Below are 25,015 nucleotides of genomic sequence, written 5' to 3'. Positions count from 1 at the left end.
AGTCCGGGATTCATCCCCAGAACTGAGTAGAACTAAGTAGAAGAACTCTCTCCCTCTCCTCCCTCTCCCCCTCCCCATCCCCTCCCTCCCCCAACAGGCGCGCGTGCACACACACACACACACACACACACACACACACACACACAAGGGAAGGAAGGATTTCTTTCCCAGTTTCTGGGGAGTCATCCCAGCAGTTAAACAATGACTAAGATGCTGGTTCAAAACAAGGAATTCCCAGAGAGGCTTAAGATGGAGCACCGTCCTCAGTGCAGTTTGGGAGGAATCACCATGCTCGTGTGTTCCCACTCGGCCAGGGACAACCTGGAAAGTTCACATTTGGAGACCTGATGGCCACTTGGCCTTCCTTGACCTTGGGCCCCACTCAGCAGAATCCGTTCCAAATTCAGTCGCAACGCAGCCTTGCTGCTTTGTGCCTTAGAGACGCCTGGCTGAACTAAGCAGCCAGCCCTGCTGTGGCCACTTCCCGAGTAATGCTGTTGTAAACCGATATCTCAGAGAAACCAAGGTTACAGCGACTTTCCTGGTCCTGGGTAGGCAGCCAGTCTCCATCTAAGAACAACACATCAGAAGGAGATCTGGGTCTCACATTTATGATTCCAAGAGCGACCACAAAAGACCCAGCCAGAGCCACAGCCTTGCACAGCGCATGCTTCTGCAAAGACATCTGCCCAGAAACTGCCTATGCTTAGCTTGAATTGCTACCCCCCCTTATTACTGACCCTGATAGCTAGGATACTGGTACAACATTACTTACGGTGTCCTTTTCAGGTGTCCCCCTGCCTCTTGGCGTCTGCCTGTAACTTAATATAGCCTATGCTTTCTTGTTGTAAAGCTTTGCTGGTCTCTATAAATCTATCATCTCTGAAGGACCTCCTTCCTCTTGTCTGGACACACACGGGTTGTAACATCTGCTTGTGAAAGCTTTGCTGGCATAGGTGGTGTGCACCCCCCCACCACACCCCCGTCTCAAGACCTAAGTAGTTACAGGACTTCCACGGGCTCTAGGTTGAAGCTTCACCTCTCAAAGCCTGGATCTCTTCCAAAAAAAAAAAAAAAAAAGTGATGGGAATGGGCTGACAAGTAGCCAGTGGATAAAGGCGCTTGCCGGCAAGCCTAATGACTGCATTTTATCCCTGGGAATAACTCATGTGGTGGCTCGACAGTCCCTGAAGTTGTCGTGCAACCTCTGTGAATGCCTGCAGCATACACGTACATGAGCATGCACACAAAGAAATGGAATTGTGTTTAAGGTAGATGATGACAGCTGAAAAGATAGCGCAGTTGGTAAAGTGCTTGCTACATGAGCATGAAGACCTGACTTCTGTTCCCACATCCACATTTAAAAAAAAAAAAAGCCAGATACAATACTTCATGCTTCTAATCTCAGCGCTGGAGAGGCACAGACACATCTCAACTGTTCCAGTAGCCACAATACCCTCCCTCTGCACTGTGTATTACATTGAATTCTTCAAGGGCAGACATCGAGGACTGCCCAAACCAATGATTTTTTGTGTGTGTGTGTGAAACCTTCTCATGGGACACAGGCAGAATTTTTCAAGGTCAGTGGGAAAACTCATGAATGTTTATCAGAGATCTGTGACCCAAAGCATCCCTCCTGCAGACAGATCACACACGTGCTAGAGTAGGACCAGCCAGACCTTCCCTGGGAACAGAAGAGCACCCTGTTCCCTCCCAGTGGCATCTCTGACCACTGAGGCCATGGAACCTAACTCTACCCAAGTTAAGACCCAAGAGAGTTTAGTTTAGGAGACACCAAGGAAGACCTAGAAGCCACTAGCGTAGCTCAGACCTGAAGGTCAGGCCTGTGCCTGGGGACCACTAGGGCCTCAAGTTCTTACCACAGACTGTCTAATGATGGAGCTTCCATTCTCTTAAACACAGGGCTAAGGCCACCTTAGATTTCCTAGCCACCTTGACCTCCTCTGGAAGGCAGTGGAGGAAACAAGGAGTCTCCTTCCAGGATTTCTTTCCACTTGAGTTATCCACCCTGATGAACCTGCACATAACCCAAGGAAGTTTCCCTTCGGCCAATACTGACCAGTCAATGTGCCAGGCACAGGCTGTGTCTGCTGAAGGACATTAGGCTTGTCACCTGGACACAGCCTAGCTGCAGTCCCGTCACCTCCCTGCTAAATGTGCCTGAGCTGGTGGGGATAGGGATGGCCTCTGCAGCATTGAAAGCGTCTGTTGACCAGCCCTAGGATAGGATGCTGAGTCTGAGCCTTTGCTCTCACTGCCCTAGGCACGGAGCACTGGCACACTGGCTTCCACTAGGGAGTGAGCAGAGTCTGTTGCTCAGGGACTCCGCAGGGGAGAACACAACTGCACAGGGCTGAACGGATGACCCTTCCAGGGCCCAAGATCCACAGACCTCATATGTGGTTTAGTTTTATTTCAACCTGACACAGTCTAGACTCATTTAGGAAGAGGGAACCTCAGTTGAGAAAATGCCTCCACCAGATTGACCTGTGGGCAAGCCATTGGGAGCATTCCCTTGGTTAATGATTGATGTGAGTGGGCCCATCCCATAGGGATGCCATCTCTATACAGGTGGTCCTGAATTGTATAAGAAAGGCTAAGCCAGCCATTATATGCATATCAGTAAGTAGCGCTCCTCTGTGGCACAAGCTTTAGTTCCTGTCTCTAGGTCCCTGCCTTGTGTTCCACCCTGGCCACTCTGTGAACAGTGACCTGGGGTATAGAAGCTAAATAAGCCCTTTCCTCCCCAAGTTGTTTTTATCGCAACAGTAGAAACCTAGCTAAGACAGGGATGGAAGTATAAATGCAGTAGTTTTTCCAGAATATTATTAAAATGCAGCACAGTATGGAACAAGGCCATTTGCTTGACAGGCTGGGTCTTTTGTGTGCTTCCTGTGTCCCCTAGAAACCTCTTCAACTAGGGTACCTTTATCCATAGCACAATATGACCAGTCAGAAGAAAGTTACAGAAGATACGGTACAGAGCTGATCTACTCCAAAACACATATACAACAGACACATAGTTGGTGTCAACTGGATGCTAGACAGGCACTCTTGGAGTAGCAACATACAAGGGCAGCAAAGATTGGATGCAACTTGGAGAATTTAATAAACAAGCATGCCTTACCAGGATCATGAGTCAGCAAATGCTACTCACACATCTGAAGACACAAAGCAAAGCAAAGGTAAGGACAGTTGACTGTAGGGCAGGCAGTAGAGACTCAGGATAGCATTTCCATCCCATCTGGTGCTAACCCTGCCCCTCCAGGCCTTATGCTTTCATTCCTCCTGTTCACATCAGGACGTTGTGCACATTGCACAGCTGATTTACCTCTCAGGCTACCTTGGAGGAATTCCATATGTAATGTGTGTGTGTACGTGTGTGTGTGTGTGTGTGTGTGTGTGTGTGTGTGTGGTCGGTCTGTGTGTGTTCATGTTTATGCCAGTGATATGGGAGAAATGCACATACATGTATGCATGTAAGGGTAAAGGCCAGAGGACAATCTCAGGTGTTATTTTTCAGGCTCCACTCACCTTTTATTTAATTTGTTTGTTTGTTTGTAGACATTGTCTCTTATCTGTCCTGGGAGTTGCCAGACTGGCTAAGCTAGCATGTTCCAGGGATCCATCTGTCTCCACTTGCAGCTATAGGTTTACAAGCATGTACTTCCAGGTCCAGTTTTTAATTCTTTGGGTTTTTTTTTAAGATTTTATTTGTTTATTTTATGTATATGACAAGCAGACTGTAGCTGTCTTCAGACACACCAGAGGAAGGCATCAGATCCCATTACAGATGGTTGTGAGCCACCATGCAGTTGCTGGAAATTGAATTCACCTTTGGAAGAGCAGTCAGTGCTCTTAACCACTGAGCCATCTCTCCAGCCCTAGGTCCAGTTTTTAACATAAGATCTGGGATCACACACATGTCCTAACCCTCACACAGTAGGCACTTTACTGGCTGAACTAGCTTTATCGTTGCTGGAATTTCATGTATGCTAGGCAGACACTCTACCAATGGAGAGCCTTATCTCGAGCCCTTGAGGAACCTTTGAAAGGGGCTGGAGCAGGACACAGACATCACAACAACCATGAATCACTGTGCCCGAGTGTTCTGATGTCTGCAGTGTCCTATAACGTCACTGAGGAAGTCACACCCACCAAGTGGTATCCACCAAAATGGACCTAAAGAGCAAAGACCACTAGGCAAAATCTTGAGTTCTCCTGCCCCTTGCCTGGGCTTCTCATCTATCATGGGCCTTCACTGTGGAGGGTTTGCTACTCTGAAAGTGCCCCCCTTCAGGCTACCCATCAGTCAGGGTTCAGAGTCTTAAATTCACATCTGAAGCAGCTTCGAGTTCTATTCTCTGTCATCTGCTGTTGGGCTTGTGTTTGCATTAGAGTGTGAACACCTCTAGGGGGCGTTATGGAGTTATGACTAGCAACTATGCACAGACTGTCAATGTCAAAAGGTACCCAGATCCAAGCCATAGTCCTTCTCCTTCACAGTGTTGGGATGTGGTTAGTGAAGGGAAGGAGCGATTTCTATGAAATACATATAAAAGATGGTCTGTGTTTTACTGTGCGGTTCCAGATGAGGGACTTGAATTCTCACAAGGACAAGGCAGCCTATGAGCATCATCAAGGGAGAAAGGCACAGAGTCAGGATAGAACCCTGGTCCAAGGACCCTTGCAGTCACTTAAGGGTAATTCACAGATTCTGATGGGCTAGATATTATCCATAATACACATATAATATATGTTATATTGAGTACACATACATATTATATAGCATTATATATTCATAGCATGTTATATGTATTATATTGTTAGTGATATGTGTATTTCAACCAAAACCGCATATTAACTAGGCTGAATGAAAAGCAGATACTTGAATCTACCATCTCTCCTTGACTCATGTATTAAAGACATTTATAATTCATAAAATACACTCCATCCCCTTCCCTTTTTTGTTTCCCTTCCCTTTTCTGTTTTATTTTAAATATATATTAGTGAGAAAATGTTATCTGTAGTTCTAAAAACTGACTGGGGATGCCAAGGAGCTGTTGTTTATGTGGTCATAAGTGTCTCTATCCATGCTATTAGAAATCCGAGGACCTGTGAAATACCGATTCATTTACAAATGACAAAAATAATGTTGAAGCAAACGGTGTATTTTTAGAGAGTGTAAAGGATCCCGAAACAAATGTGTTTTCCTCACACGGCAGCAGCAGGCACAGGCTTAGGCTCCTCCCAGAGTCTGGAGCTAGCGATGAGGACAGGTGGGATGGGCTGAGATCCCTCTGGAATGTGTCCCGCTGAGCAGGTGATGGAGAAGTGGCTTAGAAGAGTGACCTAGCAAATTGTAGGTTAGAGAAAAAGGGGGGGAAAATGATTGAAGTCACGGGTGGGAGACTGTCCCATGGAAAATACTGCTGGAGAAAGGAGGATCTGCTAGCCTAAAAGTCACCTTGGTGTAATACCTCCGGGGAACAACCTAACTGGGCGAGCCAATGCCTAGGGCTTGCTAGCAAGTAGGATTTGGTGAGATAGTGTGTAGGCATGAGCTTGTGTTTTTGTGTTACATTGCTTAGCTTGAACTTCTGATTCTCCTGCCCCCACCTCTCAAACGCTGAGTTTACAGGCCTGCACCACCATGCCCAGATCTACAGGGTGCTGAGGATAAAAATCAGTGCCTTGTGCACTGGTTAGAAAGCATTCTACCCACTGAGCTGTGCACCCAGATCTCAGACATGAGGTACTTGAAAGCAGTGCTTATGATCTGTGGTCCTTCTTAAACTACTGTGGATGGAATGCCACATTGTCCTGGCACCCCTTAGAAGGGCTTCCTGGCTGCATCTTGGCTGACCCTGCCTTAACGGGTACCTGTGACCTGGACTTCCAAAAGGAAGGCCCCTGTCTGCTAAGGAGGGAAGGCTACTGCTACCCTCACTATGCCATGGCAGAGGGGGCCCCGGTCTGAGGGTGGCTGGAAGTGGACTCCATTAAAGTTCAGCTGTGTCACACTCCTGCCAGAGCCAGGCAGGTGGTCAGAGACAGCTGAGTGGACTTGGGTTCCTGACAGACTGCCCCTTTTCTGGGATCTTGTATTAACGGCGCCTGCTGGCTATCCAGTGCACGCATTGTAGGGCATTTTTGATGAGTTAGGGGGTAAATTCAGGCCCAGAGCTTAGAGCTTCTGAAGCCTAGGCCTCTGCTTTGGCCTTGCTTCAGTCTTGTAGGCCAGTGCTCACTTCTCTCCACTGACATCTCTGTCCTGCCTTCTCCCTCTCTCACACACACAGTCCCACCAGCATGGCCAGCCAGGCCCTGTGAAGTCACCGGCTCATGGCTCCCTGGTGTCTGGAGACACTTGCCTGGCATTCTGTGTGGCTGCCAGGGTCCATTTCTGTTCACTCACTGGGCTTATTCATGGGCTTGGCAGCAGCCAGAAAAAAAAAAAATCAGAGCCATTGTTCACCCTCAGAGCTGACAACTGCCCACAGCAGAAACCTTCAGAAGCAGGGGAGGGATGGATGCCTTCTCAGAGGAAACCTAACAAGGGAACCATCTGGGTCCCTTCTGGGGTTGCTATGGGCATTGCCCACCTAGTATGAAAGTCACATGTACTGGAGACCATCTGTGTTGCTCTCTAGGTCAAAGGCCCAATCTTTGGGCGTGGCTATGGGCTGGCTGCTCCTCTCTGAGTCCCTCCTGCCTCGGGAACATATGCACTCAACCCAGGATGGTTCAGAGGTGCTGGGTATGTTTTTGGTTTTGCTTTTGTCCCCTTTCCCCCACCATAACTGGAGTGGACCTCTGGCTTCCCCTCCCTGCTGTACTGAGCTGGGCCCCAGAAGCTGCTGGGAGCTACTGATGGGCAGAGCAGCACCTGCTCTTGTAGATAGCCAAACTGTAGTCCATCAAAAGAAAGTAGTACCGATCTAAGTAAACAGCGCACGCCCCAGGGTAGCCACGAACGTGGATTAGCACCGTCATAAACTCGCCAAAAACATTACTGAGATTCTTTTATGATTTTATTTTGTAGCTTGATGGTGTGGTTATTGAGCATGACCTTTACAAATGGCAGCACCCGTCCCAACATCAAAAGGCCGGACGCACCTCGCCTTTGAGTTGTAAAGGGAATGGAGACATGAAGCAGTGCTGTCCTTCTTGACCCCTTGATTTACTAACGGTGACACCAATATTCAAACGGAAAATCACCCAGGAATGTCCTCACCAGCCTAACAGCCATCCCTAATAACTACTGAGAAGCCAGTGTCACCCATGCGGTGACAGTTGATCTTTGTCCCCCTCTTTCTGCCAGCTTGGATCGAAAGCTGCCTGCCCAAGGCCACCCATTATGGAGAACACTCAGAGTCTCAGGCCCAGTCCCCCTCTGCACGCCCTTCACTGTTCCCTAGCTCCCCTTCCTGACCTTTGTGGCACCTCCAGACTCTCTTCCTGTAGGCGTGCCCGTGGAGCCCCTCTTTCTGAGAAAGTTCACATGGCTGAGATGAAATTTTTACATCTTTTGCATCTTTGGTCCTGTCCCTCAATTTAGTTACAGTAAAGGGGTTTGGGAGCTGGAGTCAGGACGTATGAACTTGTCTGTGCATAAGTAATTAGTGTCCTCTGACCACCGCTCCTTGTCTGAGGAGCTGGTGAACTCTGTTAGAGTGTGAGGTGGAACTCTGCAGGCAGTAGGAAGTGCTTCAGGGCACTGGAAGACTGATCACCCACGGGGAGCAGAGGGGCATATATTTTATTCTAGAAAGGTTCTCCCTGTGCCCCTACACTGATCTCTGTATTTGCTTGTGTGAGCCTTACCCTGCATCTGACATGTCACCTGTCCCTTCACTGCACACACTCCCTCCCCACTCTGCCAGGGTCTGTATCCAGATTGTTCCCCAGTGACTCACATTTTATTTAAAGACTGGGTCCCCAACTTGGTGCTAGTGGGAAGTCTGTTGGAAGTTTCAGCAGTAGGGCCTGGTGAGATTTCTTCAGTCATTGGAGATGCTTCCTCGAAGGAAACTGTGGGTCTTTAGTATCTTCGGACTTCTCTCCTGTAACCTGGCCATGAGGTGGACAGTCGCCACACACTTTTGTCATGCTGTGCAGCAGGACAACCTATCATGAACTGGAACTGTGAGCCAGGATAATCCTCTTCTCTTGTTAAGTCGCTTGTCTTGGGTGTATGTCGTAGTCACAGAAAGCTGCTTGTCGGACGAGGCCTGTGCAGTCACTGTGCATTTGTGTCCTCATGGGCGGCCCTGGTGAAGAATGCCAAGCAGGGCAGTGGTGAGGCAGGCTTCTTGAAGCAGGTGGAGAGTCAGGCAGCCACAGTCTCCATCCCAGCAGGAAACGGTATTGTTGCTCCTCACCCAAGCAGGCTGGGCCAGTGCTAGCTGTGGCCCAGTGCCCCTCGGCCTCCAGCCTTCTCTCCTGGCCTCCGATGTAATGGGTTAGGATCATCCAGCATTTGCACAAACAACCTACAAGAAATCAGGGATATGGGAGAAACTTGATGGCTCGTGCCTTTGTGAGCCCTCTTGAGCCAGCTGCCTTTGTTCTATTCCAACGGTTTGCACGGTGGTGGTGATTGTTAGCCAACCCAAAAGGGAGCAGCAGGGAGTTTTCCCTGTTGGTGAGGTCATTCACCCAACAGTGACTGGGCCTCTTCCAGGAGAGTAGTGTGAGTAGATAGCTTCTTGCGAAGATGGACAGACAGATTGAAATGTGGAAACAGGGAGTGAGCCTTACTCTGCTGACAGCAGTCTGGGATGACAAGGTTATCTCTAACTCTGGTAGAAGCTTCACAGGGCTGAGAGAGGACTAGGGAAGGGTGGGCATGTGCTTACACACACAGCTGGCCAGCTGCTCATAAAAGCACAATGGATAGAAAAAGGTAAATTTCAAAACACAGGCTGCATCCCTGTAGAATTCCTTCTCTTGCTGCTATGACAACATGCCTGACAAGAACAATTGTAAGGAAGGGCCTCTCAGCTCACAGTGAGGGTGCAGTCCATTGTAGCAGGGAAGGCGGAGCATCAGGGGAAGGCAGCTGGTCACATTGCTTCTGCAGTCTGGAAATAAAGTGAATGCTGATGCACAGCTTTCTCCTTTGTTCAGTCTGGGACATGCAGCCCATGGGATGATGCTACCCACAGTCAAACCTCTCTGGAAAACACCCTAATAGACACACCCAGGGATATGTTCCCATGGTGATTCTAAATGCCGTCAAATTGACTGTGAGGATTAAACATCACTATGCCCACAATAGGAAGCATGGAGTAGAAAAAAAAAGCGTCAGTGAAAAGCTTTCCTTCTGGTTGTTCCCTTCCCTGGATCCTTCCGGGGATGCTGCAGACATAGGCAGATCGGCAGGATGTGAACACTGTAAAAATCCTTTCCCCCTTCTCAAGAACTCCAGATGGCAGCATCCCCATGCCAAGGGTTCTCTGCCTCTTCTGCTTACCAGCTTCCTCCATGGAGAGGACGTCGAGGCCGACTCCTTCCTGTCAGGCACTATGCCGCCGTGACTCAATCCACCGCTCAATAAGCAGTTGGGTGTGTGAGCTCTGCTTTCAAAATCAGCACTGTCATAACCCCTTATAATAACCTCCTCTTGGTAAGGAGAAGCAGATCTGAGAAATAAACTAACATATCTGCCTGTATGAGCCTGGGTGTGCATGTGCAGGTGCACACGTATGTGCTCAGAGGGCTGCAGGCGTGTGCACATGTGTATGCTCACAGGACACCTTTGGGTTTACTCTTCAGGTGGTATCCATCTTGTCTTTGTTTGTTGTGTTTGTTTGTTTGTTTGTTTGTTTGTTTGTTGAGACAAGGTCTTGCACTCGGCCTTGAATTTTTCAAGTAAGCTAAGTGAGCCCCTGGGATCCTTCTGTCTCTACCTCCCCAAACTGGGATTATAAACACACACCACTATGCCTGGGTTTGTTTGTCTTAGTTTTTAAGTGGTTTCTGGAGATCAAATTCTGCTCTTCATTCTTGCAAATCAAACACTTTGCTGACTGAGCCATCTCCCTAGCTCCACGTCTGTCGTTTTGATCAGCAAAAATGACCCCCCTGCCCCACAGAGGTACGTGTTCTGTACCTTTGGAAATGTGTATGTGGGTTGGACCAGAAAGCCTAAATGGAGATTAGGTGGAGTTACAGTCCAAGGGAAGTTTGATTATGCTCCATGGATCTGGATCTTTCTGTCACAGTGGGTCAAGGGGGACAAGGAAGAGTTGGAAATCACTGGGGACTGCCCCTATCTGGACACACGGAAACCCCCAACCTTAGAAGGGCTTGCCAGTGAGGGTCCTTAGGATGAGTATGTGGCGCAGGTTTTTGGTTCTTTTGTTTTGTTTTTTCCTGACCTGCCTGGTCCACCCTGCTGTGTACACCATAAGCCCTCATCCCGTGCCTATGGGGTGGGGGGGGGTAGGCAGGCCCACAAGAGAAGCAGCAAGGCAGGGTCTAGCAGAAGAGATTGCTATTTCCTGTTTGATACATACGAGTGGAGCTGGCCTGCTCTGTCTGACCTCACTATGAGGGAGTAGACTGACACCATGCTGCAGACTCGGTCAGCTGCATAGTGAGTTCAAGGCCAGCCTGGGGTATATGAGACCCTATCTGAAAGAAAAACACAAGTCCAAAATCAAGGCACGGGGAGTGCCACATTCCCTCCAAAGTGTTCAGGGCAGGCTCTGTCCCTTCTCTTCTGGCCTCTGGTGTTGCCGCCCATCTTTGTCTCCTCGTATTTGTGCATGTATAGCTGCTGCTCCAAGTATCTCTAGTGTCCCCTGTCCCCCGTGTGTGTGTGAGTGCACATGTGCACGCACACACACACACATACACACACACACACACACATACACATGCACATCTGTGTCTCTTGTTTGTTTGTTTGTCTGTCTGTTTGTTTGTTTTGAGTCAGGGTCTCACTGTAGAGCCCTGGCTGACCTGGAACTCACTCACTGTGTAAGCCAGGCTGGCCTCGAATTCCCAGAGACCTACCCGTTATGTTGCTAGTACACCCAGTTATGTTGCCAATTAACTATTATGGGTCAAACTGTGTCCCTGGAAGCATACATTGGAGACTACTTCCCAGTACTGTGAATGTGACTTTATTTAGAGATTGGGGTTTTTCAGGCTAATCAAGTTTGAGTGAGATTCTGTTGGGTTGTGGTGAGCCTGATACAGTATGATAAGCGTCCCCGTAAAAGGAGAGGTATTGGACATGGTAGCACACACCTTTAATCCCAACAATCAGGAGGTAGAGACAGAGGCATACAGGATTATATAATCAGGAATGTTTACAACCCACATCTCTTGTGTACATATTTGTGTGTGTGCATGTACACACGGATGACAGAGGATGTCTTTGTGTACCCTCGAAAGCCTAGAACTTACCAAGTAGGTTAGGCTGGCTGCCTGCACCCCAAGGATTTGTGTGTTTCTGCCAACGCTCCCCAGTGCTGAGAGTGTAAGTGTGTACCACCCTACCGAGCTTGACTTTCTTATGCGGACTCCAAGCTCAGGTCTTCTTGCTTGCAAGGCAAGCACCTTCTGGCTCACCCATATGTGGCTTCTGCAGCAGGGACCTTGGTTCTGCTGAGCTCTCTCTGCATCTCTCTATAAGCAGCCTCCACCAATTCGGCTCCATGGTGTTTGCTTGCGGGCACATGCATGGTGGGGAGGGAGAAGAGAGCGAGACCATGTGGAGAGTAGACCAGCCTGACTATATGCACAGTCAGAACTACAGGACGCCCTCCACACTGCTCACGCCTCAGCATGAACGGTGAGGATACTTCTGAACTTGTAAGGGGTTGTAAATACACTTGTTAAACTCTGCCTTGATTTCTACATTTACTATTTCAGGGTTGATTTTTGTCTTTGTTATTTGGTTGGTCAGAGGAAGGGATGGGCTCTTAGAAGCACAAAGCCCTCTTCTCCACCAAGGCCACACCTCTAACAAGCTCTGTCACCTCCCTGCAGCCTCCAGTGTCTCCTCGTCTCCATCAACACCCACCCAAGTGACCAAGCAGCACCCATTTCCCCTGGAGTCCTACAAGCAGGAGCCTGAACGCCTAGAAAGCCGCATCTATGCTTCCTCATCCCCACCGGACACCAGCCAGCGCTTCTGCCTGGCCTTTCAGAGCCCAGTGCGGCCTCCTCTGGCATCCCCCACGCACCATGCGCCTTTGAGAACTGTAAGTCTGCATCTCTCCCAGGGTGGGGCTGGACCAGGCTATGGGAGGGAAGACGGTGCTTCCCCACACCAGCTGCGACTGCCCAGGGCTAGCATTTGTAAATTGTGCTGTCATAAGTCACAGGCTGAAAACAACATGCAGGTCGGGTAACACTGTAGGAATCAAAGAAGCCATTCTGTCCTTTCTACCTGGAGCATGGCCAAGAGAAAGTCTGTTCCCTCCACTTCTTAAAACTCATGCTTTGGATTTACCTTGACTAGGTTGTGTAACTATCATCAATAAGACAGAATAAATTGGAAGGGAGGGAGGGAGGGAAGGAGGGAAGGAGGAAGAGGAAGGGAAGGGAAAAGAGGAAGGGAAAGGAGGAAGGAGAAAGAAAGAAAGAAAGAAAGAAAGAAAGAAAGAAAGAAAGAAAGAAAGAAAGGAAGGAAGGAAAGGAAGGAAGAGGGATTGTGTTCTAGACTTTTAAGGTCTGACATCACCTGACTTGAGGTAGGTTCTTGGAAAGTTAGTCACTTGGTGGGAAGTGGGACAATATGTCTTTGTTGCTGTCATAGGCTTAACTGAGAAGGTCTGGGGTTGTTGATGCAAGAGGCAAGATTCCCCCTACACCTAGATATTGCCCAAGCTTGGAGCCCCTGAGGGCGGTCGCCTGTTTGGTTTGAGTTAGGTGCTATTAGAGATGCAGAATGATCCTGAATCCAGTGAGGACATACCAGAATAGATGGAGCCCTGTCATTCAGTCATGGTGGTTTCCTTTTCTGGGACTGTGGCAACAAAGCAGTCTCATTAGAAATTGGTTCCAGGACCGTCACAGCACTGAAATCCTTGTGTGCCTCATCCCTTTTATAAAATGGCACGGTTTTGACATGGTGCCCAGGCACATTCCTCTGTAGATTGTCAAACCATCTTTGGATAACAAAATTGATAACACAAAACAAGCTCTATGCGTATCCAATACAGAGGCCATCTTGTTTCATATAGTTCGTGCAATCTGTTAAACCAACAGACTCTGTACCTGTGGGAAAGAAAGGCAAGTATCCCAGACGCCAAGGGCTTAAACCAACACTTTGAATTTTCACACAGTTCTGAAGCTAAAAGGCCAGAGTGAGTGTTTGGGTGGGGTCATGCTTTCTCCTGGCTTCAGAGCTTCTTTTCTCTCCCAGCAGCTACAGCCTGGGCTTTTCTAGATCCTAACTCCACATCCTTAGCCACCTTCCCTCATCGTCTGCCTGTGTCCCATGCCCCTTTTCTTAAGACACTATTCATCTTAGGTCAGAGTCCACCTCGGTGGCTTCATTTTAACCTGGTGACATCCACAAAGACCTTATTTCCAAGTGAGAGTGCCTCTTGAGGATACTACAGTTAAACACCAGCACATCTTCTTGTGGGACGTCATTCAGCCCATAACAGTTGATACCTTAGGGGAGAAAATGTATTTGCCAAGCAGAGAACACACCACGATTGCTCCTCTGACCATTCAAGGACGCTTGGCCGTGGTCATTTGCATGGCAAAGGTTAAACTGCCCCGAACTGCTCTGTCCTCCAGAGCTTACATACTTGCTGGCAGTGTATTAAGCAGTACTCGGGCAAAAGGCTAAGCCAGAGCAGCAAGCTGCCGGCTGGGATAAGGACTGGAGCAGACACAGCACCAGCTGAGCTGACTCCGGAGGAGTGATGTGAGTTTAAATGAGCAGAGAGACAGAAGAGAACCATGACTGGCTGGAACTGGGTATCAGACAGACCCTTTGCTATGAACAGGGATAAACCCCAAGGCTGTCATGCTGAGCAAGAGATGCTGGAGACCAAAGGACAAATATTTCATGGGCTCCTTTACATAAGGTCCCCACACTTCATAGAAGCAGAAAGTGGAGTGTTGGTTTCCCAGGGGCTATTGGGAGAGAGTGGCTTTTTTGTTGTTGTTGTTGTTGTTGTTTGGTTGGTTTTTTTTCGAGACAGGGTTTCTCTGTATAGCCCTGACTGTCCTGGAACTCACTCTGTAGACCAGGCTAGCCTCAAACTCTCGAACTCAGAAATCTGCCTGCCTCTGCCTCCCAAGTGCTGGGATTAAAGGCATGCGCCACCACTGCCCGGCATTTTTTTTTAATTGCATTTTGTTTATTGGTGGGTGGGATGTGGGGTGAGTGTCACAGCACTTGTGCAGAGGTCAGATGACAATCTTCCAGTCTCTCTTCTTCCACCATGTGGATCTCACAGATGAAATCAGGTCCTCTGACTTAGCAGCAATAGCTGTTTCCCACTGAGCCAATCTCACAAGCCCCGGGTGACATTTTTAATGGACATTTCTCTTTGGGAAGATAAGGTGGCCTTGGAGATGGAGGTTGTGAGGACTCCATGACAGCAAGGATACATTTATGTCACAGAACTGTGTGTTTGCAGTGATTCTCTGCTGAGACCTGTATCCTGTGTGCCTCCTAACAAAACAATGAGCTTGTTCATGGTACTTGTCTACTTAAAGCTGTAGGAAACCACGGTGACCAGCAGGGCTCCCCACTTCCATTTCGAAATGGCCTGGTTCAGGAATTGAAACAGAGAGCTAAGGAAATGGCTTAGCGAGTTAAGTACCTGCCACACAAACGTGAGAACTTGGATCTGAATCCCCAGCACCTCTGCAGAAGCTGGAGCAGTGGCAGGAATCTGTAACCTCAGTTCTGGGGGGGTGGGGGAGACAAATAGGTTCTTGGAGATTGAATGGGTTCTTGGAGATCGCAGGTCCTCAAACCTAGCTGAATTAATCAACTTGAGATAAGCCTCAGGGTCAATGAAGAGACCCTGTTCCAGAAATAAGGTGGAGAATCAGAGAAGAATACATCTAATGTCCAACTCTGGCCTTCATGTTGCATGCTACATACAATCACACACACACACACATATCACACACACACACACACAAAGCAGAAAAGGATATCCCTGCCGGGTATTTGCCATTAATAGACCTAACCGTCTGTAAATGTCATCCTGGGAGGGCTGCCCCCACCTGGCACTGTCTACATCCTCTGCAGCCACAGTGGCACGTGTGGGGGGGGTGGCGGGGGGCAGTGTTTGACGTTCATACAGAATGTATCCCTTTGTAATTGGATTTTGTTGGATGCTTTAATTTATGTGCTGTTCCTTAAGAGCTTGGCTGGTTTTGTTAACTCTGCTACTGGCATCATCTTCACGGAGAGATATGAGCCGCTTGAAGATTTCTGGAGCCCTAAAAATATTTCAACATAATTTATCTCTGCTCTTTAGAATAGAGACTCTTTCCATAAACGGGGACCATGAAGATAATTTTTTTCCTAAAGTCAGCTCCCATGAATTTTGTTCTAAAGTTGGAAAGGGACGGGGGTGATAAATGAGTCTTTAGTGACAACACTTATTGAAATCCTTTATTTATTCAATAAATAAATAGAGGCTGGAGAGGTAGCTCAGCTGGTAAAAGTGTTTGTCCAGAGAGCATGAGGTCCAGTGATCGGCGAGTCTCTAGCACCACATAAGCCTGGTACAGGATTCTTATAACCCTAGGACTTGAAAGGTGGAGACAAGAGGATCAGAGGTTCAAGGTCATCCCCACCTTCCAGTAACCCTGAAGGTGGTCTAAGCTATGTGACCCCAGCTACCCAGTAACCTTAAAGGGTCTAAGCTATGTGAGACGTGAGGCCCCGCTTTAAAAGAACGAGTGCCAGATCATGTGCTAGCTTGGGTGGGAGGTGACAGAGCCATGAGCAACGCTCATGCATCTGTGTACGGGACATGCGGCTTCAATAAATAGCCCCTAATTGAACAAAGGAAGGCGCTTTGCCTGCAAATGGGGGTCAGAGGACCATAAAGCATGCTAGAACCTGTTGAGTTGTTGTGGAGAGCAATCTAGTCTCTCTTAGTGACTGGCAGACCCAACCCCTTTCTCAGTGAGGGGGAGCAGTGACCAAGCTCTACATCTGGGTGTATGTTGGTTGGCTGTTGAGATCAGAGAGGATATGCAGGAGCAGAGAGGACCACGCTAGAGGCAGTGGGAAGTGGTCCCGGCCTGGTAGCCGGCAAAGGCAGAGAGAATACAGTGGAGCTGAGAGAGCTCTGAACAGGAAGAAGCAGAAGGCATTTGGCATCTGGTGAATAAGTAACTCAAGGAAGAAAAGAAGAATCAAGGATGATTCTAAAAACTCTGCCTTGACCAGATGGAGTGGATTTGTTGTGTTGGGGACCAAAGTGCTGTGGAGGTCTGTGTCTGTGAGTAAGAGTCAGCCGTTCTGGGACACTACGACACTGTGGCTTCTGTGTCCAAGGGGAACTGGGCGTGTGAACCCAGAACTGGAAGCATCTTAATATAAATATAAAACATTGAGGCAGCGATGGTGTATGAAATGATGTAGAAACTGTTTGGCTGGCAAAGAGGGAATCAAGGAGCGTGGGCAGCTAAGGGACAGACTGGGAAGGGATTCCGAACTGCCCGGGTTCAGGCAGAAAGACAGGAAGCCACACAGAAGGAAATGTTATCCCATTTCACCATGAACTCGGCAAGCCAGCCTCTGGATCCCTGCATGGCCAAGGGCCATAGACACGCACTGGAGAGATGAGAGATAGTATGGACTCTCTCAAGAGGTTTGATGTAGGGGCTGCAGAGATGCTCATGTGCTTGCTTGTAGGAAGCACAGTTTCTCCACTCTTATATAGATTGGGACTCACTGCCTAGGGAATGGTGCTGCCCCATGGGGATGATGTTTCCCACTTCAATTAACTTAATGAAGAGAATATTGCACAGACATGTGCACAAGCCAACCCAATGCAGACAGTCTCTTAGAGAGACTCCTTAATGAGACTCTCTTCCCAGGTGACTCTAGGTTATGTCAATTTGACCATTAAAATGTGCCCGTATGTACTAGCATAGAGACACATATAGGTGTGCACGCACACACACAAACACACACACACACACACACACACACACACACTACTCCTGCTAAGCAAGCACTCCACCACTAAGCTACAGCCCTGGTCTTAGAATTTCACATTTGACCTGTGTCTGAAGTCAGAGTCTCCTGGAGGACTTGGGGGATGAGTGTCTTTCTGGGAGTAATCCCAGAAAGACTGAGGCAAGAGAAGACCCTGAGCCGTGATACAGTCCCAGCAGAAATTCAGCTCTGCCCCATGAACTTGGATCTCCATAGCTGTGGGCCAAAATAAACTTCTCTTTACCTCAGAAGCAGCCGTGTTCCCTTGTAGTAATACAAAGCTGATAAGTACAGTCCAGCGTCTGGAGAGTTTGGTCTCTCGGAGGCCTCACCCTTTGACCTGCAAAGCTCTCGATGTGTTCTTTTGAAGCCTTTTTTCTGTGTGCTTGCATCCTTCGATCCTCTCCTCTTGTTGTGAGGATCCAGTCCTTTGGGACTACCTGATGACATCATTCTACTTTCCTTTCAAGGCTGAGCCTGGGGCTGACAGTTTTGTGCCTTTTAAGTGTGCATCTAGCTACATTCCAAGTCTCTCCTTTAGCTGTAATTACCACTTTAAAGGTTCTGTCTTCACAGAACACAGGAATGGAGGATAAAGGCTTCAGTGTGAATGTGAGAGAGAGACAATTCAGTCAGATAATTAATTAGTGTCTTAAGCCACTGAGATACTGGGGCAGTTGTTACATGATAATAGATAGCTAGCATTTGTTTCCTTGTAGGAAAGTGACCTGAGAAAAAGGTAATCTTTTTTAAAAAAAGACAAAAAACTGTGTCACCCGGCTTCATTGGCAAGATCTCTAATTTATGTAACCTGAATGCTGGGGGGAAATCTCTGGTCAGTCAGCTTTTCAAGGTTATTTGAGATAAATAGCCTCTGTGTATGTGTGTGTGTGTGTGTCTGTGTGTCTGTGTGCATGCCTGTGTGTGTATATACATGTATGTGTGTTAGTGCATATATATGTGCATACATGTAGGGTCAGAGGCTGACCCCAGATATCTTTCTCAATCTCTCACCACCTTGTATTTTGAGACAGGGTCTCTCACCACATCTGCAGCTCACGGATTCTACTAGAGTGGACGGCCACTCCCCGGCCATCCTCCTGGCTGTAGAGAGGACGGCCACGCCCCGGCCATCCTCCTGGCTGTAGCTCCCTAGCATTGGGATTACAAGTGCCTGTGTTTTATGTGTGTGCTGGGGTTTGAATGAGAGTCCTCATGCTAATATAACAAACACATTATGGACTACGCCATGTCCTCAACACAGACTTTTATTTTGTGTTAATCTGCTTAAGATGGAAAAGCTCTTTACTCTGGTTTGGTCATTACATATTGTATATCTGTGGCCAACCATCATCCTGTTCCTATAAACACACACAAATATGTACCAATTAAAAACTTTTTTTAGACAAAGTCTCCTATCCTAGGCTAGCCTCATACCATGTAGCTGAGGATGACCTTGGACTTCAGATCCTCCTGTTTCTACCCCAGTGCTGGGACCGTAGGTCTACACCACTCTGCCTGCTTTGTGTGGTGTCTAAGGTGAAACCCAAGGCTTCGTGTGTGCTTCACAAACACCACACAACGAGCTACGTCCACAACCTGACATAATTTTTTAACTTTAAAGGAAAAGCACTCTAGAAATCTATAAATATTTCAAATTACATTGCATTATGTTTTTGTGTATACTACTTTGGTTTTACATTCCTGTCTACCACTTCAAGTACCCAGTGACGGCCTAATAAGGACTTGCCTTGGAATGTGTCTGTCCAGAGATGGCAAACTAACGTCTCTATCACTCGTTGCTCACTACAGATTAGATATTTTAAAAATAGTGTGTGTGTATGGGGGCAGGGGGTGGAGAGCTGACGGTGTGTCAAGGGGCAGGAGTTGCTAAGAGGCTTGTTGGTATGAGGGCCACAAAGCTGGAGCGTCTGTGTCACCGAGAGAAGACAGCCAGAGAACAGTGTTCTCCTAGCTACCAGCATTGTAGGCTGTATTCTCCATGGGTCCCTGCATGGTGGCAATCCTCAGTCCTGGAACAGAAAAGAAGGCAGAGCCCAAGACAGGTGCTCTACCCATTTCTCTGAGCGATAACGGGTCTTTAAGAATCCTGTATGCTCTTGTCTCCAGGGTAGCGCTGAGTGCCAAGGATGTACTAGATCCCCCTCCCTTTCTCCCTCCCTCCATCCCTCACTTACTCACCCCTTCCCTCCCTTTCTCCCTCTCCCTCTCCCCTCCTCTCTCTTTCCTTCTTCTTCTTTCTGTCCCCCATATCAGAATGGTGGGGTTACAGGTATGTGTCCTTACTCCTGGCTTACTTGATGCTGGGGTCAGAGTCAGCACTATGTATGTGATAGACAAGCACTCTGCCACCTGAACAAATCCCTTCCTCCTGCCCATTTCTCCCATGTCCCCAGGAACCCACAAGAGAAGTCATTTGGTTAGCTGTTTTTCCCCTAAAACCCTCTTTTTTGTGGGGCACTGTCCCAGGCACTGAGTACTCAAAGGTGATTTTGATAATCTCTGCCCCCCAAAGTCTCCCCAACAGGAAGAAGGGGGCTCCCAGAAAACCAACTTTGGAGCTAAGTCAGTCAAGGAGTGTTCCTCCTTTCCTCTTTATGACAAAACACAGGTGGGGAAGGGGTTCTACATATCCACAGCCATGAGGCCATACTCAACACAGTTCAATCATAGGGATACAAAAACAGCAAAAGGAAGACAGAAGTTCCCAGGATGACTTTACTCTTCTACACAGCCACACACCAACACGCCTCTGGTTAAATCCATCTCAGCCATGTCCTCTAACATGATGAGATATACTTTAGGACCTCCCTGGGATTTTCCATTGTTACTGAGTAGCCCTGCCTGTGGCTGAGACCACAGTTAGGACATTGGTGTGATACAGACATGGGGTGTTCCCTGCAGCTTACTATAGCAGTCTTCCAACACTCTCACTGTGGGGTGGAATGAACATGGCTGTCTGCCCTGTCTTGGGCTGGTATTGCCTGCCTCTGCCTCGGGCCTTAACTGTGTGTGTTTCCTGTATAAGAAACTACCATGGTCACGGGATACTTTACACCCATGGTTTTTGCTGTGTTGTTTGCCATAGCAAAGGAATGGAACCAACCTAGGTATCCACCAACAGATGAAAGGATAAGAGAAATGTGGTGTAAATATACGTGGTGGAATTTTATCCAGCTTGTGCGTATGTGTGTGTGTGTCTGTGTGTCTGTGTGTGTAAGTGTATCTGAGTGTTTGTGTATGTGTCTGTGTGTGCGAGTGTATCTGTGTGTTTGTGTATGTGTCTATGTGTATCTGTCTGTGTGTATGAATGTGTGTTGGGGTGTGTGTGTGCCTGTGTTTGTGTATGTGTGTTTATGTGTCTGTGTGAGTGTGTCTGTCTTTATTGTCTGTGTAAGTATGTGCATGTATGGTATGCGGGGCATGGAACAATCAGGAAAGGGGAAGAAAGAACTCTTCAAGGGATGTTGGGGAGGGAGGAAAGTGGGAATCAGCAGGAGGCAGAGCCTGGGGAGTCAGGGACAAGCCCAACCAAAAATACCATAAAGAAGCCCCATCACGCCAGGTGGTGGTGGCGGTGCACGCCTTTAGTCCCAGCACTTGGGAGGCAGAGGCAGGCAGATTTCTGAGTTTGAGGCCAGCCTGGTCTACAGAGTGAGTTCCAGGACAGCCAGGGCTACACAGAGAAACCCTGTCTTGAAAAAACCAAAAAAAAAGAAAAAAGAAAAAAAGAAAAGAAAAAAGAAAAGAAAAAGAAGCCCATCACTTTGTGTGCTAACTTTTTTTTTTAATTACAGGAAAGAAAGAAGAAAAGAGGTAGAGGGAAGATAGGAGAGAATGGAAGAGAAGGGGAAGGAAAAGGGGAGAAGGAGAGATGGAAGGAAGGAAAGATGGAGGGAAGGAGGAAGGAAGGAAGGAAGGAAGGAAGGAAGGAAGGAAGGAAGGAAGGAAGGATAGCTCTCACAGGCCCTGCCAGGGTGGAAGCCAGATGGCAGGGTTACTGAGAGAGCGAGACAGCAAAGCACAAGCAGAGCCTGTGGACTGTTGTCTTGCCAGGCTTGGTGTGGAGAGAAGTGAGGGATGCTAGAGGGAGGCGAGGAGGGATATTTCTGCAGCGATGCCAGTGGCTGGACCTGTTAGTGAGCTGAAGAAATGTTTTACTGACCCTGTACCTACGACCCCCTCACCCTGTGCCTCTGCTAGATACAGACACAGAGCTTGCCTCAGACTGTGACCAGGGCCCCGTAATATAATTATGCACAATTACTCATTGAAGGGTTGGCTGCTAGCAAATGTGAAACATGGCAGCTGGACTCCACAGCCATGTTCTCAGCATAGCATTGCACTCTCTGAAAACAAGCGCCAGAATCTTGCCTCTCCACCCCATGGTGACTCAGTCTCTTAGTTCACATGCCTAATTCCAGGCTTGGCCCACCCTGTCCCCTGAGCCACATCTGGCCTATCACTTCACTTTATGAAGTTTGATTAGCTCGCACTTACCCTCTCATCTCTTCCCTGGGTTAGCCCATACTAGAGCCACAGCCCAGCAAAGCCTGAGGGATTTCCATGTTGCTTTTCTTCGGAACTTTACTAATCCCTGGCAAATCTGTGTCAGAGCTTCCCTTTATACTGGTGTGCAGTTAACTGTGAGAAAGTCCAGTGGCCACGGTGAACCTGGTCCCCAGAAAAACAGGAGACAAGTAGGAGAACTTTGCTCTGAGGCTGTGAGACCAGGCCCAGCACAGAGTGCACTGGGCTTGGCCAGTGGCCCTGCCTCCCAGGAGACCTGGGAGTTTGGCTGCACATAGTGTTGGGGAACCAGGAGTTAGTCTGTGTAATTACAATTTGATGCCCATGACTCTGCTCCCCTCAGAGGGTTAACAAAATGATGCAAATCACTTCAAAACTGTTGGAGGAGATTGTGTAACAAAGTTAGGGAAGATGGCAGCGATTTGCATGTCCTTGGGTAGAGGTGGGCTGCATTTGAAGGTTATCATGAATTTGCCACTATCTTCTCTGCATGGTTTTTAGAGAAATGTTACCATTTAGATGAGAATGTCACTCAGGGGCCTCTGTGTTAAAAGACTTGACCCCCAGGATAGTGCTGTTGTTAGGTAGTGCAGCCTTTAAGAGGTGGACCCCTGTGGGAAGGTCTTTAGGTCACTAGGAGCATAAAGAAGATAGTAGGCCTAGCCTCTTCCTCTGTCTTCTCCCCGTGACTTGTAATGTGAGTGAGTGAATGGTGTGACCCACCACATGCTTCTGTCATAAAAAGCTGCCTTGCCAGGGACTCAGAGCTGTGGGTCAAGCAATGACCCAGGGACCTCCCAAACCGTGAGCCAAAACAGTTATAAGTTAATGATGCCAGGTATTTTTTGTAAGGATAGAAAGCTAGCCAACGCAAGGGCATGTGCTAAACTGAATTCTAGTAGGAGGATTCCATTAGGGGCAGGGGACATGATTCAGTGGATAAAGCACTTGAAAGACAGATGTAAGGACAAGAGTGAGATCCCCAGAACCCACACAGATGCTACGTAGGTGTGGGGACCCACAGGTAATTCCAGAACTCAGAAGGCAGAGATGGGATTCCCCAGGCTAAGCTGGCTAGCTAGACTACTTGTGTGGGCAAGCTTTGAGTTCAGTTGGTAGACCATGCCTCAAAGAACATGGGAAGCAATTGAAGAAGACTCTGGATATCAGCCTTGGATCTCCACACATACACATATATGTTCACACACCTACACACGTATGTGTGTCCTTGCATACCATACACACTGGCATATGCAACAGAAATTAAAGTCGTTTTCTAAAAAAGATTTCATTAGCAACAGACCGTAGGGTGGAGCTCATGAAGAACCAGGAAATAAAGCGGCAGCCATGAGACAGCCAGGGCTGCACTGAGGCTGCAGGGGCAGCAGCTTCTTACAGGAAAGCACTAATTTAAAAAAATCATTGTGTGATAAAGTTAGCCGGGCTAGGTGCTTCCCAGTTATGTGTCGTGTGGTGGAGGGGCGAACACTGCAGGTCTGGGGCATGAAAGGGTGATTAGCACTGCCATTCAGTTATCTAGGACAGTACAGTAGGTGAAAGGCAAGCTCCACTAGGCACTGTTGAGTGATTTTTTTCTCCTGAGGAGATATTAACAAGCGTTTCTCCACCACAGACAGCAACAATCAAAGACCAAAGAAACCACTCCACCCAGGTCTAGCGTAGTAAACTATTGAGTTTATTGAGGGTACTCATAGGAGCATGGGTGACTCAAGGCAGTCACATCACTGGAAGGTCACTAGCATGAGAATGACTCAAGAAAACTGCACCCCTGGACAGGCATCTGAAGAAGCAGCAATTTTATCACTTGTATAACCTTAGGAGCTGGTCCTGTGAATCTTGTAACTTTCAGGAACTTCTTAAGCCTTGTAGGTTTCCCTAGCTTCCAGAGCCTCCCTTCTCCCTCTAAGACAGAATATTTCACTGGGGGAGGAAATGGTTTGGTCATTATTATTGTTATTGTTATTATTGTTATTATCATTATTCCTTTGGAACATTCAAGATATCCAGTGCTAACATCTTTAAGTCTGAAGTGGGGGTTGGGGTGTGGGGGCAGGGGTGGGGGAACCAGAAGTATTTACTTCAGATTAAATCAAAGGGATCAAGACTCAGAATATCAGGTACAGATAAGAAAACAGTTAAATTCTAAGAAGGGAGGCTGCTTTGCCAACATATCTGTGTGAAAATGCACTGGGTTAGGGTTGAGAGCTGGCACTGAACATTAAATGGTGGAAAAATTGGTACTGTGCAGGCATGCACCATGGATGGCTTGCCTCAATTTGCATCTAGATGAGAATTCCTTCAGCTCAGACTCAGGCCTTTTGCCTCACTCCCAGCACTTAGAAAAGCATTTAACCGAAGCTGGTGAGTTGTTGTTGGTACAACAGTGACACAAACGTAACACCAGTATTAATAGTGTTTCCTTAACGATGTTGTGGAAATGAGCGGTGGTAGTGATGGAAAAGTTTGGGACAAGCCTTCTCCGCAGTCCCCTGAGCACTCGGGCATGGCTGGTTAATGAGTGGCCACTCACTCCCCTCTCCCTACCTACAAAGGACAGCCCACATTTTCTTCTTTCTGGTGCTTGGCAGGGGACCCTCACACTGCCATGTGAGGTTCTCAGGACTGTGATGACTTGCTTAGGCATAACTGCAGGAGAGAGAGAGAGAGAGAGAGAGAGAGAGAGAGAGAGAGAGAGAGAGTTGTGCAGACTGGAAATGAAGGCAGGTGGCAGACTGGAAATGAAGGCAGGTGGCTCTATAGAAACCTCTTGAGGAAAATCTCCACCTGGGATTTCTTCCTCTGTACAGGCTTCCTGGACACGCACAGTCGCAGGAGCCCACTACACACATTTTCCTGGACACACACTGTAGCAGGAGCCCACTGCACACACACATTCATTCTTTCACAAACTGGAAAGGTTTCTCAGTTCTCATGGTTGAATCTGACGAAGCTGTTTCTTTGCTTTCTTTCTGTTTAATCATCTTTACATGACAAGCCTCTAGAAAGATCCTCTTAAAAAACATTCTGATCTGGGCATGGTGGCATCAACCTTTAATTCCAGCACTTGGGAGGCAGAAGCAGGCAGATCTCTGTAAGTTGGAGGCCAGCCTGAACTACAGAGTGAGTTCCAGGACAGCTAGGGCTGCTACACAGAGAAACCCTGACTCAAAAAACACAAACCAAACCAACAAACCCCAAAAGAAGATAGATAGATAGATAGATAGATAGATAGATAGATAGATAGATAGA

General features: G+C 47.9%; 1 protein-coding gene across 4 annotated transcripts in view; it reads left to right on the top strand.

The window, feature by feature from the left end:
* The window catches only part of Prkag2 (protein kinase AMP-activated non-catalytic subunit gamma 2), a 247,279-nt gene that overhangs the window by 147,324 nt on the left and 74,940 nt on the right, over nt 1-25,015 (top strand). For all 4 annotated transcript variants that reach the window (XM_028774646.1, XM_028774645.1, XM_028774648.1 and 1 more), the window contains one exon: nt 12,028-12,242. In XM_028774646.1, coding sequence (XP_028630479.1) covers nt 12,028-12,242 — 215 coding nt within the window. The remainder of the gene's footprint in view (nt 1-12,027; nt 12,243-25,015) is intronic.

The sequence above is a fragment of the Grammomys surdaster genome, unplaced genomic scaffold, assembly GCF_004785775.1.
Source record: "Grammomys surdaster isolate TR1022 unplaced genomic scaffold, NIH_TR_1.0 242, whole genome shotgun sequence".
NCBI classification, from domain to species: Eukaryota; Metazoa; Chordata; class Mammalia; order Rodentia; family Muridae; genus Grammomys; species Grammomys surdaster.
The sequence above is the reverse complement of the archived record's forward strand: the minus strand, read 5'-3'. Positions and strand labels throughout refer to the sequence as shown.